The sequence below is a fragment of the Musa acuminata genome, chromosome BXJ3-6, assembly GCF_036884655.1.
Source record: "Musa acuminata AAA Group cultivar baxijiao chromosome BXJ3-6, Cavendish_Baxijiao_AAA, whole genome shotgun sequence".
NCBI classification, from domain to species: domain Eukaryota; kingdom Viridiplantae; phylum Streptophyta; class Magnoliopsida; order Zingiberales; family Musaceae; genus Musa; species Musa acuminata.
In genome coordinates, this window is record NC_088354.1 from 29,552,501 (window position 1) to 29,568,313 (window position 15,813).

At 37.2% G+C, this 15,813-nt stretch overlaps 1 protein-coding gene and 1 long non-coding RNA gene across 3 annotated transcripts; one reads left to right on the forward strand and one right to left on the reverse strand.

The window, feature by feature from the left end:
* Positions 1-9,253: 9,253 nt before the first annotated feature.
* LOC135639438 (uncharacterized) lies at positions 9,254-11,461 on the reverse strand. 2 transcript variants are annotated; one of them, XR_010496947.1, is made up of 3 exons: positions 10,745-11,461; positions 9,689-10,668; positions 9,254-9,614 (listed from the first exon to the last, which is right to left on the reverse strand). It is a non-coding gene; the product is annotated as an uncharacterized LOC135639438 (long non-coding RNA). The 2 variants fall into 2 exon arrangements; XR_010496945.1 differs by having other exon boundaries at positions 9,689-11,461.
* A 112-nt stretch (positions 11,462-11,573) lies between these two features.
* On the forward strand, positions 11,574-14,854 carry LOC103988709 (large ribosomal subunit protein uL5). The gene is made up of 5 exons (XM_009407324.3): positions 11,574-11,697; positions 11,784-11,891; positions 12,116-12,158; positions 12,250-12,445; positions 14,428-14,854. Exons 1-5 carry the CDS (start codon positions 11,695-11,697, stop codon positions 14,624-14,626), a joined length of 549 nt encoding a protein of 182 aa, XP_009405599.1. The 5' UTR covers positions 11,574-11,694; the 3' UTR covers positions 14,627-14,854.
* Positions 14,855-15,813: the final 959 nt, after the last annotated feature.

Below are 15,813 nucleotides of genomic sequence, written 5' to 3' on the forward strand. Positions count from 1 at the left end.
ATATATATATATATATATATATATATATATATATATATATATATATATATATATATATATATATATATATATATATATAAAGAGCTAAAAGGTGAAGACATAATTTAAGCCCGAAACATAATACCTTATCAAAGTTATTAGAGCTGACTTTAGGAAATTTACAAAGGTAATTTGACAACCCAATAAAGAAAATAAAGTAAAAAAAAAAAGGACACCATATTTACATAGTTCGGTCAATTGACCTAATCATACTATAAAAGGGCCAATTATAAATGCCTTAGGAAAATTTTTCTAGGCCATAAAACACTTGAAACTACTAACCAAGAAAAGCCTAAAGCAAACAATTAGGTTTTCTTGTGGTGCATCTAACTTCAAAGCCCAAGCCCTTATTTATAGTTGTAATAGGAGATAACAAGCTTGATTTTCTCGATGTGGGACTTGCCAAACTAACAAATCTTCACATTGGCATGTCCCAACATTGACAATTAACAAAACTTACTCCACATTCTTTACAAAAGCCCCAACGGGCAATCATCAATAATGAATACCAACCAAGTCCGAGCATTGCTTGAACTTATAAATTGGAAGAGGCTTCGTAAGCATATTAGCTGGATTGTCCTTCGTATGAATTTTCTAAACAAGGACCTTTCCATTAGCAATGATATCCCGAATAAAATGAAACTTCACGTCGATATGTTTCGTCCTCTCATGATACATCTGGTCTTTACTCAAATGAATAGCACTTTGACTATCATAGTAAATTATAGTAATACCTTGATGCAAATATAATTCGTCGTACAAACCTTTTAACCATAAAACTTCTTTGATTACCTCTGTCACTACCATATATTTTGCCTCTGTAGTAGATAAAGCCACGATAGGTTGTAAGGAAGCTTTCCAACTAACTGTATAACCGCAAATGCAAAAAATATAGCCTATCAAAGATCTTCGTTAATCAAGATCCGCAGCATAATCAGAGTTGACGAAACCAACCAAAGTGTCACGATTTTTTTCAAACTCCAAACAAGCATATGAAGTCCCTTGCAAGTATCTGAAAATCCACTTCACAGCTTGCCAATGTGTTTTACCTAGGCGAGACGTATATCTGCTAACCATATTAACTGCTTGTGAAATATCTGGACGAGTACAAACCATTGCATACATAATACTACCGATGACACTGGAATATGGAACTTGCACCATATATTCTTCCTCTTCAACTAACTGTGGTGACTGAGCAGCAGATAGCCAAAAATGGCTAGCAAGAGGACTACTCACTAGCTTAGCATTTTTCATGCCAAACCTCTCCAAGACTTTCTCAAGGTAATTTTTTTGGGTCAGAAATAATTTTCCAACTCCTCGTTCTCTTTTGATCTCCATGCCAAGAATTTTCTTAGTTGCTCTCAATTCTTTCATTTTAAATTCACTATTCAGTTGCATTTTTAAAGTGTGAATTTATGATAAATTCTTAGCTGCAATAAGCATGTCATCAACATAAAGCAACAAATACACAAAAGAGCTATCAATTAACTTCCGAAAGTAGACACAACTATCATACATGCTCCTCGTATAACCATGACCAAACATAAAAAAATCAAACCTCTTATACCACTGTCTTGGAGACTGCTTCAATCCGTACAAGGATTTCTTTAACAAGCAAACATGGTCTTTCTTATCGTCAACTTCAAATCCATGAGGTTGCTCCATGTAAATTTATTCTTCAAGTTCACCATGTAAGAAAGCTATCTTGATATCAAGTTGCTCCAATTCCAAATCATACATGAAAACTAAAGCAAGCAAAACACGAATAAAGATATGTTTAACAACAGGTGAAAATACGATATTAAATTCAACACCATGTGCCTGACTATAGCCCTTTGCAACCAATCGTGCTTTGTACCTTGCATCTTCAACCCCTGGAATACCTTCCTTCCTTTTGAAGACTCATTTGCATCCAACAATTTTCTTACCCGAAGGCGGCTTCACAAGATCCCAAGTTCTATTCTGATAGAGAGATTCAATTTCTTCATTCATCGCAATCAACCACTTAACGAAATTATCACAAGAAACTGCATTTGAGTAGATAGTAGGCTCACCAACTTCACTTGTTTCTTCTACAATAGACAAAGCATATGCAACCAAATTTGTATATCTTTATGGTGGTTGAATATCTCTCTGTGGTCTATCCTTGGTTATAGAATATTGCTCTTCCTCTAGATCATCTTCGATAGTAGACTCGGGACCATCTACTGGCATTCTTTGAGTATAAGAGTTTGACTGAAAAGAATCAGAACTACCAATCTCAAGCTCCACCTGCTTCTACGAACTATCATTTGTACAACTAGTATATTCTTCTTTGGAATATAACATAGACAATTCATCAAAAGTAACATCTCTACTGATTACAAATTTTGGGGATTTGGGATCAAAACATCATAATTTGTATCCTTTCACCCTAGAAGCATACCCAAGGAAAATATACTTTTAGCTCGAGGCTTTAATTTTCCTTCATTTACATGCATGTATGCTGGACACCCAAAAAAATTTAAATTAGAGTAATCAGCAGGAGTACTTAATCAAACTTCCTCTGGAGTTTTAAAATTAAGTGCTGCAAAAGGAGCGTGGTTGACAATGGAACATGCTATATTAATCGTCTCTACCCAAAAGTCCTTTGTCAACCCTGCATTTAAGATCATACACCTTGCTCTCTCCAAGAGTGTTCTGTTCATACGTTCGGTCACACCATTTTGCTGAGGCGTCATCCTAACAGTGCGATGCCGAACAATTCTTTCAGTTTTGCAGAATTCATCAAAGTCACCTTTACAAAATTTCATGTCATTATCTGTTCGAAGCCGCCTAATCTATTTACCTGTTTACTTCTCAATCAAAGTCTTCCATTGTTTAAAGATTAGAAAAATATCATTTTTATGCTTCAGAAAATAAACCCAAACTTTCTTGGAATAATCGTCAATGAAAATCAACATATACTTGGCACCACCGAACATGAGCTGGACTCTAAAGGTCTGAATGAATATAGTCAAGAGTACCTTTCGTTTTGTGAACTGCTGGAGAATTGAAGCTGACTCTTTTCTGCTTTCAAAAAATGTAGTGTTCACAGAAATCCAGTGGCCCAGTACTCTATCCGCAAAGAAGACCCCTTTTGCTCAATATGCTCAAACCTTTTTCGCTCGTATGACCCAAATGCATATGCCATAATTTGGTGATGTCAGAATCAGACAATGATGATAACGAGATTGCAACCGAGCCCGTGATAGTAGTTCCCTACAAAATATACAAGCTACCAGACCTACAAGCTTCATAACAAAACGGGCACTTCTAGAAACTTTCATAACTCCACATTCAGCTGCGTATTTACACCCAAGAGCCTCTAGGATGCCTAAATAAATGAGATTCTTTTTTAAATCAGGAATATGCCTAACATTAGTGAGCGTCCTCACAATACCATTATGCATTTTAATTCGGATTGTGACTCTACCAACAACATCACACGCGGCATTATTGTCCATCAAAACAATTCCACCATTACAAGATTTATATGTGGAAAACAAATATCTATTAGGACATATGTGATAAGAACAACCCGAATCTAAAATCTATTCATTTTTAGACCTCGTCCTGTCATTAGTAGCAAAGAAAATATTTTCAACATTCTCATCAGCTACTACACTAACTTCAGCGGACTTAGTTTTCTCAATAATTGTTCTCTTTTACTTTAATTTATTTTTCAATTTAAAGCAATCAACCTTAATATGCCCCATTTTATGACAATATCTGCACTTCAAATTTCTATGTCTTGATTTAGATCTAGATTTAGATCTACTATTGTCAATTCCCTTTTATCCGTTCTACTCCTGACAACCAGATCCTCAGCCTGATTCCCTCTACTTTCCCCAGTGATATCTCTGTCTATCTGCTCCTTAGATTTTTGTGCAGATTTAATTTCCTGATATGAAATTATTATTTTTTTTCCATAAATCATAGTATCGCGGAAATATTTATAGGATTGGGAAAAGAACACAAAAGTAACAGGGTCTTATCCTCGTCATCAATTTTTGTATCTATATTCTCGAAATCCATAATTAAGGAATCAAATTTATCAACATGTGAGAGTATAAATGTACCTTTAATCATTCGAAACATATACAAACTTTGCTTCAAGTAGAGATGATTCTCCATTGTCCTCTTCATATACAAGGCTTTAAGCTTATCCCACATGCTCATAACCGTAGTTTCCGTAGCTACCTCCCGTAAAACCCCGTCAGAGAGATTTAGAATAATGCTTGATCGGGTCTTCTTTTCCATACCCACAAGATCTTCCTTTGACATATCATCTGGAATGTTCTCAGCTCCCTGTAGTGCCAAATCAACTCCATCTTGAGTTGCCACATGCCGAAGTTGACATTTCTATCGAATTTCTCGATAACGATCTTTGTTATTATCAACGTTGCCAAAAGATCCCAGCTGACCTAAGGAAATTTACCACCAGACTTACGTGGTTCACTTAATTGACCTACATCCACGGACGAAGGAGGAGCAAATCACTAGTATAAAAGGGACAATTACAAATGCTTTAGGAAAATATTTCTAGGCCATAAAATATCTGAAACTATTAAACAAGAAAAGCCCAAAATGAACAATTAGGTTTTCTTGTAGTGTAATAGGAGATAACAAGTTTGATTTTCCCGTGGGACTATGTGAAACTTGCCAAACTAACAAAAGTATTTATTTCTCACCTAAATTAACCCACACTTTAAATAAATATTACCTTATAACACCTTGAGATTCTCCATTATCCTTTTTTTTTATTCATTGAAAAAAGGGAATCCTAATTATCATGCATGGTTTTTCCTTATAGATCTTGATCTCTTTTTCTCTACATTTCATGTCCAATTAAAATACATTTATATTGACTAGAACACTTTTGAAAGATAGCAACATAGAGCAGGAAAGGAATCTTACAAGAGATGGGGGAGGAGCTCTCAATCACACTGTGGAAAGATTTTTAGGTCTCTTTTTGGAGATGTTACTCTTATTAAGATTACCTTCCAATCAATCAGATTGTTACTTTAATTTTTCTGTTAACAAATTCAGAAATCAACAACATAAAATGGAATAAAAAAAGAACACATGAAACTTCTTATCTATCTTCATATGTTCCATTAAAACATAGAAATATAGAGTATATTTATCGATCAATCCAACTTCCTTTCCAATGTTGGATTACTTGTTCTCTTAAAGAATTTTCGTTGTCAGTTAACTTGATTCTTATTCTCAAGCCTAACATCGAGCATTCTTATTTTTGTAATATCATGACTAATTAGATAAATCACATTTTGGCCAAAATTTTAGTTGACAAATATGTCTTGCTGAATCCTAATATTCTCATGAAAAAGAAATGAAGGTCAGAAGAGTTGAGAGGCTATAAGATGGCTTATAAATAATCAGTATCATTGTTTAGGTATCAGTCCATCATCAATCATAATCTAACATTAAAAGAAAGGAAAAAAATGGCTTTTTTGTGATACTCACAGCAATGCTTTTGCATCATAAAGCAAAAGAGGAAAACAATGTTTCTCTCTCTCTCTCTCTCTCTCTCTCTTTCCCTCTGTTTGTTAGCCTCCTATGCTGTTTCTGTGAGATGATGACTCCCTGAAAGCTTAACCATAGGAAACATGTGTTCAGTAGTGTATTGCATTTGAGCTGCTGCATATCAATATGCAAAGATCATGTCTAATTTGCTTATCAATATGTTGGTTCTGTTAATATGCATATATATGTTTGCTGTCAATTCTCATAAATCATAGCTTAGAATCATGGATGGTGGATGAGAAGATGATCAACAATAACTTGACAATTAGTTGAACAAGATAATTATTTTTTTGCTTTCCTTCTTAGTATCCCAACTATCCTGTTAGAAAGTAATTGGAATTTTTAGAGTCCTATAATGACTTATGATGTGAATTATGACGAAGAATTCAGGTAGGAATATGAGTCTCTAGCAAATTAAAACTTATTGCGATGAACATCTCATCTCATGTATAGCTAGATTTTGGTGAAGGAACAAAACGTGAGAAAATACTTTAGGTGTTCTTGGGGTTTTCTTTTTAGTTAATCTTTTGAAGAGGGTGAAAGAAAAGATGAAAATAATATGTTTTTTAATATAAATTAATTAGGGAGTGATGGATATGACCCACCGATCAACATTTGGGGAAAGCTGACTGAGAAGAAGGATGTTAAGATAATAATATCTTATTTAGGGTATTAAAAATAGCAAACATGTATTAATCCGTGACTAGTATTCCTAATTAATTAAGGCCTAAGTGGATGTTAAAAGTGATAGAACTATCGTAATAATTGGTTAGCGGACTTGGAATATATTTGGAAGTAATATAGTTGTGGTCTTTTTGGAACGAAGAACATTACAGAAAATTTTTATTTGTCTTCTTTGAAATCAAGATCAGATAAAACCTTCACAAACTAAAAAGAATTGGGTGCATTATAAGAACAAACAAGACTTGTTAATCTCACCGGTTTCTTCACCATCTTTGGCTTATGAGGAAGCCCTTATAACTCGCATGCTTCTCACTTCATCTACGACTACTCTAAGCTTATATCACACATGAAACAGAGCGGAGCACTAAGCGTCAGCTGACGCAACTCTCAGCGCTCTCACGTCCACTCCAATGCCGACATGGAGTTCATGGGAGTGCAGGCGCAGCAAATGGCGGGCGGAGGACCTCCTCGGCGCGCCGTGCCCCTTGTTGCTCGGCCCGGAGGGAGGGACGCGCTTTCTGGCCACGGCTAATGCTGTGTGTGTCCTCGCCGAGCAGACCGCCGGGAGCATGAGAAGGAGAAGGGCGAACACCACCACCAGCTTGGTGTTGAGATCCATGTCATGGACTAGGGGAACCTTTATGAAGGAGAGGGAGAGAGAGGCATTGAAGGTGGAGGAGATTTAAATACGAGGAGGGAGATCGAGTCGAAGGCAATAATTTGGACTGATACTAAATTCTCCGAGAAAGAACACGTAAAAAAAATATAAATTCGAGATCTTCCACAGGATTGGATGTGACATAAATCTCACTACAAATTAAATCTACTTTGCTTCGATACCCTACTTTCTAGGACATTTTTTTTATGTTTTATAAGCAAGGTTTTTTATTTTTATTTTTTTTTGCAGTTGAACAAAGAATCAAAATCCTTCCTCTTATATTTTTATTATTGAACACTCTTAACTCTTCGTGGAATACTTATTGTACTCTCTATGAATATGGTTCTAGATGAAACATAGTTGAATTTTATTGTTTAATTCATTAAAGAAGTCGATCGATCGAATCTTAAAAAATTTGATCAATTTTTAATTTTACCTTAAGATAGATACTATTTATGTGTCTTCGCTTTTTATCCTTTAATAACTATTTATTAATTTTCTAAATAAAAAAATGTTTATATTTTGATATTTTTCCAACATGATTAACAGACACTAAATGGCTTGCCAAAGAAAAAAAATATGAACTTTATGGGCAAATGGGACTCTTCCCTGTGATGCTAATCTGATGCACCAAACCACTGAGAGAGGTGGAAGATGACTTTGGATCACTTACTATTTGACAACGAACACTCCCAACCCAGAAAGAGAAATAGAGGTTGTAGGAAAAGCACATTCTTTTCATCCATGGCTTCAAATTCTTTGGCTTCTTCTCAGGGAATGAGTTTGATTTCTGCTCTGGTCTTGCTGCAGGATATGATCGATGAAGGAACACCACCAATTATTCCTGGTTTCTCTCTCTCTCTTTCTTTCTCCATCTCTCTCTCTCTCTATCTCTCTCTATCTTTGTGCCAACCAGTGTGAGGACTTGATCTCTATTCCCTTTAGGGTATCCGTTTGCTACAGAGTATGATTACATGCTGGAATCAATTATTAGTGGTTCTCCCTCACTTTCTTTTAAGTGCAGAATTGGATCTCTATCTCTGTAAAGAAAGATGATGATATAAGAAAGGGAATAAAGATGTACTGTCATCGATCGTCACCCGTCGACGTTTCATAACACGTCTTCCGATTTGGATTGCAACTCTTAAAAGATTCTTTTAATTAGATAACCATTTTTTTTCCCTTTTAATATTTCAACATATATTTAGGTCATTTATTCAACTTGTAGTCCATGCATAATTATACTTTCCCGATGGCCCATTCCTTTTAGGTTATGTTGTCCATGGCCAATGTTAACTCTTTCTATATATATATATATATGTATAGTGTCAATCAAGGAGGTGTATGGAAGGCAAGTTGACTTGTTTGCATGGAGATAATTGAGGAAGAACATTGTATTGTTGCATTACCATCCAAAACTGGCCAATTTTTGGGGACAATGACCAGATTTGAGAGCTACCTCAAAAGATGCATGGAATAATGGAGTTGTAGTGTTTCAGCTCCTGTCAATTTCACCAACTTTGAGGGTGCAAGGTCTTGGATAAGATCCCTGAATACTTTAAATCAATTAATTGAGTGATGGAAGAAAAGGACATGGATAAACTCTTCACAATTGACATATATAGATTACATAATGCAACACAAGTCTAATGATATAATTTATAGCTTAATTTATTTGCTAATAATATAATATGATTGTTTGCCCAAAGTAATTTTTCCCATAGCAATAGCAAAACAAACGGTAAAGTAAAAACTTAAACTTGACTCTTTAATTCCTCAATTCCGATAAAAAGAATTTGATATAAATTCAGAGAAAGACAAGGAAACACCGCAAATGCAAAACCCTAGAGGACCGCATCATCTGAAAAAGACATCCACTTCCAGTTGCTTCGCTATATCGTTTTCTCTTGATTGAAACAGCTTCTTGTAGTTTTTGAACTCCACAAAGACTCACCATTGAGGCTAGAGGATCCCTTCATGCAGCATCCTGTAACAAGGTCAGGCCACATCATGGGTCATAATTCTTAAGTTGTCCTGACCAATGATAGGTTGTAAAGCTCATCCAAACAAGTTGAAAGAACACGAATCCACCGAGAACACATATCTATAGGCAGCTGACTTGAATTCATTACTATGCCACTTGCACTGCACTGTTAAATCTTCATAGCTTTTGTAATATCCAATGTGATACATTCTTCTTGTCTGTTATATAACCTATTAGACAATCAAACAGCTGCTGATGATCTATGCTATCAGTATTACAGCATATCCTTTGTTTCAGGTGAAGTAGCCAACAACTAATTAGCACTAAAACACAGGATATATTTAAGAAAAAATAAGTGTTGATACAAATTGTTCACTTTGATAAACAAAAACCCACAAAGGTGTCCAATTCTACATGTAAATCTGTTACAAGCTTCTTTTTCCTGGAAACAATTAGAGACTTCAAAAATTAAAAGTCCAGCTTTGGAACATCTAGTCTCATGTTTCCTATTGCACTTGGAGCTATACTCTCACCAAATTTACCAGCATCATCAAAGTAGCAGATTAACCTTTTTCTTCAAGACAAGATGGCAGTTGCATGGGCCAAACACCGATTTGATGATCCATTCCTTCCATCTATCTAAGCCTTCAATCATGAGGGAACACAATTGGATTGTTCCTGCTTGAAAGAAAAGCAAACTAAACATTAGCTGATTGTCGATTCCAGCAGAACACAGCATCTAGGTGAATTACCTCACAAGTGTTGATACATTTCTTGGGCCACCAAATCTTTTACATAGCACTTCTTTGTGATTCGGATTCAGCAAATCCAGACACTATAAGGGATCATGGCAATCTGCATCTCTGATGGCAGTATCAGAAGAATCTCTAAGCATTTCCGAGCAATAACATCCTGAGAGCTTGATAAGTAGAAGAATGCCAACTTAAATGTCTATTTCGAGTTCCCCAAGTGTCTAGTATTAAAGAATATCAAAAGATTCAACATTAAGACCTACTTCAGATTCAAATCCAAATTGCTTGAGCTGTAGAAACACAAGCAGAAATTACAGCTTTCGTGTCACCACCATCCAAGTAACTGGATGGTTGGTATCATGGAGGGGTTTCCCACATGTCAGGGGATTGATAGCCAGGATAATGCTTTGAGCCAAAAAACTGTGTGGAATGATCAGAATACAGAACTAAGGCGGTGCAAGCAATATATACTTTTTCTGACCCCATCAAATACACAACACTCATGCAAGCAATAACGCGGCTATATGTCACATAGATTTCATGCAAGCAATAGAAAATTTTGTTGATCCTATCATACAACATTCACCACAATCAATAATGGACAGCATTTGACATACTGGTAGAGGACATATTGGTCCTCAATCAGAACTTCTCGAGTGGACATCAGCTTGGTAGAAAAGACAATGATAAACTACATCAAAAATAGGAATGGAAATATTCAAATATTTTATGATCGGGAGAATATTTTCCCTAACTGCAAGTCAGGGACCCCGACTACAAAAGGGCCTGTTGCTATAGCGCATGGGTTCTTCTATCTCACAACTACACATACTCAGATTTCCTAACTTGAACGTGGAACCTAGTCACAACGAAGTTCCTATTGTAGGAATGAAAATGGTTCAGCCTTGAGGGTCTTCATCATCAATCGTCCAGGACCAACGCTGTGCTGAGAATCGGACCATGGACTGGGTTGAGCGCACCTTCCACCCAGGAAAAGACACCGATATCACGATCTAACACATACGTATCTACTAACATAACCATTTACTAACTTACCTGACTGTAATACTTAGGCATGGCCACAGCAAGAAGGATGCACAAAATAGTCACCAAATCAGGTCTCAATCAAAGCTGCATTTAAACAAACGTCATGTGTGCTTCACTGGGCATATCACTTTCTGAATAACCTCCAATCAATGTATTGAATGAGATGATATCCTTCTTCCCATTTCAACAAACACTTTCCAAGCTCCTGGCATACTCCCACATTTTGCATACATGTACACGAACGCATTGGCAACAGTGAGATTCTCCTACCTTCTATCAACGATAGATTTCACAGAAACAGTCTCCCTTCCGAAGCAAACTCATCAAACAGCTTTCCACCTTCTACCATATCAAACCAACATGAATATAAGCTTTGATCTAAAAAAAGCTATAGATTTGGACACAGAGCAATGGACTTGGCAATCAAAGCTGGAACTTTTTGATTCACGCATTAACCCAATGGCCTCATTTAGATTACCCATATCGAAAAGCCACAGCATCACAGTGCCAGAATCGATCCTCTTCTCCTCAGTTCATCAAAGTGGAGCTTCTTCTCATGGGTCTTGAAGGCAATGATTTAGGTCATGGGACGCAGAAGAGGCTCCGACTCTTTCGTTTCCGAGGATTGGTAGGGCAAAGAAGCCCACTGATGGAGACCTCAACTCGAAGCAAGAGGAGAAGCGACGGGATTTGCCGCTCTAAATTGGGAGGCAGCCAACGAAGCGCAATTTTATAGCAAATTTTTATGTCAATTTATTGCTTAATATTATTTTTCGTTTCATTAGAGATTTTTTTTTACTTGAAGGGGTAATATCGTCTTTTTATTTCGCTGGAAACCCTAAAATTGACGATCAGGATTGGCTGTTGGGACTCCATTTAGACTCTCCTCCCCTCCCCATCGCTACCCTGCCCGAGACGAGACTCCAAACTCGCCTTCCGACCCTCGCCGATCTACCGCCATGGTCGATACCTTCGGTTCCACCTTCCCCCACTTCCCTTCCCCTTATCCGTTCGCTAATGGCGCCGCTGCCCCTTTTCTTCTTCGCAGGCTTCCGAGAAGAAGCTGTCGAACCCGATGAGGGAGATCAAGGTCCAGAAGCTCGTCCTTAACATCTCCGTCGGTGAGAGCGGTGACCGCCTCACAAGGGCCGCCAAGGTATTGAATCTTTGGTCCGATATTTTCCCAGCCGTCCTTGATATTTGCCGCTGTAGTGTTTAGTTCACCGAGTACCTTGATCCGGTCAACTACTGATGTAGAGATTGTGCATCCTTCTCGATTTTAGATTTCTTGGAGCGGCCTAAAGGAGGCGACTTCGATACTGTTTACTTGCATTTTGCATCGGAAGTTCTATATATGAACTATGTTCCTCTTGTATGCAGGTCTTGGAGCAGCTAAGCGGGCAGACACCGGTGTTCTCAAAGGGTTAGTATATTCTTTCTACCAGTTTCTAGCAGTAGATGGCTCCAAGTTTCGGTCTTGTTCATGATTCTTGACGTTATTGACGTCCCTGCAGCACGATACACTGTGAGGTCCTTTGGGATCAGGCGTAACGAAAAGATTGCGTGCTATGTCACGGTCAGGGGTGACAAGGCGATGCAGCTCCTGGAGAGTGGACTGAAGGTGAAGGAGTACGAGCTGCTGAGGAGAAACTTCAGCGATACTGGCTGTTTTGGTTTTGGTATACAGGAGCATATCGATCTTGGAATCAAGTAAGCTCGAATTAACCCGTTGTTTCTGCTCACTTGCTTTCTGTACGTTCGTAACCGACCACTTTGTCCACTCAAGGAAATGCATTATTCTGCTAGCTTGGTTGATAGGGTTCATAAATTTATATCTAATTGCGTGGGATGAGATCGTATAGTTTAGGACTATATTATGCAGTCAATACCAATTTTGTATGGTTTTGTTTTATTGTGTTGGGAAGAGATTTCTTTTTTAAGTATATATTCCTATTTTATTTTTTTGGGTAATTTTGATGTTTCTTTGAACCAAAATAAGCTGTAAAGGCTGTGAAGTCTAGTGCTTGCCTGTCGAAAGTCCTAATATTTGGATTGAGTTGGATAACATTTTGTATCTCCTGGTATTAAAACTGTGTTAGCGTGTTTAAGATGAGCTATGGCATAATATCTCTGGTTGCTGATTTGTTTAAGATTTAATATTTGATGTTTTTTATTACTTTTTTTTGGATTTTTTTAGGATTACAGGAATATTTTTCTGTGAAAAATGTTACATAAATAGGATTATTTCTGTTTTGCCAAATGAGCTATTAGTTTGTTTGCAAATATTGCTTTGAGTGGCTGCAACAACTATTTTATCCATTTTAGACAATGTTAATAAAAGTGATTGGGATACTTATGTGCTGTTTCAATTTAATAGTCAAGATTTTATGGTATTAATTTGATTTACATCATAAGGAATTTATAAATCTGGTGGTTTTACGTTTGGGATCATGTTTTTCATTTATGTACTTCATGAAGTTGCTTTAAGTTTGACTTGCATTAGACTTATTGGGAAGAGTTAATATGGTATTGGTACTGTTGGGTTAATTTTTAAATTTTATAATTTTTATGTCTTCTTGGTTTAGTTTTCTCAAAGTTTTTAATGTTGTTAATTGCCTATACTTCTGTAAGGTAAAGGCATTATCTTTAACATAGAACCTAAGCAACTTGGCTCACAACTTTGGACTCAGCCCACGATTGCTTTGTGAATGGCTTGTTCCAACGCTTGATGGATGGTAAGCATCGAAGATGGTGGAAGGTGGATGACAAGTTAGGAAGGTGGTCAGGCAGTTGAAGACAAATTGGTGGTGACAGAATTGGAAGTAGGATGGCGTACAGATGGTGGTGCAGGAGGGATTGTGTTGGTGTGGAAGTTGTGACTCGAGTTCCAAGTGATAGTGGCTGAGGTATCAAAAAGGAGGAAAGGAGGGAGGGTGGGAGCAAGCATGGAAGAATTTGATTGATAAGACCCTAAAGTCTTATTGTCGCTCTGATACCAAATGATAAGACCCTAAAGTCTTATCGTCGCTCTGGTACTAAATGGTAAGACCCTAAAGTCTTATCGTCGCTCTGATACCAATTGATATGACCCTAAGGTCTTATCGTCGCTCTGATACCAATTGATATCACCCTAAGGTCTTATCGTGGAAGAAAAAAGAGAAATGAGAATACTCTGATACCAAATGGTAAGACTTACCATTCAGCTGAACAACTGCCACCATCTGCATCTCCCTCATGCCAAGCCAATGCCCGGTCGGCTTAATGCAGCTTTACTGGCCCTTTTTCCGCCACAGTTTTACTTAACCATTATTAGGAGCTTTAACTGGCATACTGGCCCAAGGAGAAGTCCAAATATAGGAATGTAGTCATATCTGAAAGTGCAAGGTAGCAGCTGTGTATCAAAGGGCAACAACAATTTATAATTTGCTAGTTATTTATATCAACCTCAGCTCAACTTATAGATTGATCTAGATTTAGCTATATTCCTTGATAGATTAAGAGTTCCTTAAAACTAGTAACTCTATAGGCTTCTTTTCCCATTAATGAAGTTAGATTAGTTATTAATCAAACTTATTTGCTTGTTTGAAGGCTTCTACTTTACCTCATATTGATAGCATTCGTTTGACATTTTCTCACCACTCAAAAGTCTTGGTTGTAGTTGCTTTGTTAAATCCCCCATGTTACTTTTGCAGGTATGATCCCTCGACCGGTATCTACGGGATGGATTTCTTTGTGGTCTTGGAACGCGCAGGTTACCGGGTAGCTCGTCGTCGCCGATGCAAGTCACGTGTAGGAATTCAACATAGGGTTACCAAGGAGGACGCAATGAAGTGGTTCCAGGTCAAGTATGAGGGTGTCATCCTCAACAAGTCCCAGACAACCACTGGTTAAGATTCATGATAGCCCAGAACATTATCTTTGATCTTGCCTTTGCCAGCAGAGTTTAGTGGTTCCATCGAACTCAATTGCTTTTACAATTTGCAATCTCTACTCGAGTATTTTGATCCTGAAGGAGTTGGCAAACTTCATTTTAGTTCAGTAATTAATGGAATTGCTTCAAGTCTGTAATCTTACTATATCAAACTGGAATGTTAGCGTGGTCAGTAATTATTGGCTTGATTGAAAGTTGCTAAAACCAATAAGTGTCAATTTCGGATATTAGACCTATTCAATTGCTAAAACCAAGAAATGCTATTTTAGACCTGCCTGAATGCTTACAGCTCTGACATATTCGGAGCCGTTGGAGGAAGAAGAGAGGTCTGAGGAGGTGGAGGAAGAAGGCAGGTATCAAAAATTGAGATATTTTGAAAAGGAATAAGAAAGAAGCGGAGAGATGCATGAAGAGGAAGAAGGCAGGTAATAAAATTGAGATATTTTGAAAAGGAGTGAGGAAGAGGTGAAGAGGAAGAAGGAAGAGAAAATTGAGATATTTTGAAAAGGAATAAGGAAGAGGTGAAGAAGAAGAAGGAAGCGGCGGAGGATGAGATGTATCGAAATTGAGACAACAAGTGGAAGAGCTAAGAGTGGCCGATGATAGATAGTCTTATTAGTGAGCCCCAAAAGGTTTGAGTTTGTATTCGATTCATGTTCAAATTGATAAATATTAGCCGATATGAATCGAAACATACGAAATTGAATTCTTGAATCAGTACATGGCATCGACCGCTTTAAACGATTCCTCGTGGCCTAATAGGTCCCACGATATTACACAATATTACTTGTGATAAAGGATCATCTTGCAACTCATTTCTGATTCTGATCTAATGATAAAAGTGTTCCTGAACCACTAACACTCGTTGACGCGTGTAGGAACAACTGAATGAATCTCAACATAACCAAAACATAATACTATGTTCTTCGCGATTTAACTTGGAACAACATTCACACGTTAAGAATTCGTTTGTGCCAACTTTCTAATTTAATTTCTAATATTTTAAAAAACTAATAACCAGCATACAACCCTCTAAATTACCCACAAACAAAATAGTCTAGGTTTTAATAGAATATGAACGCGCCAAATAAAAACACTCAAAAGTTAACATAAGTCGAAACAAGTGCCAAACCATCAACAAGCAAAC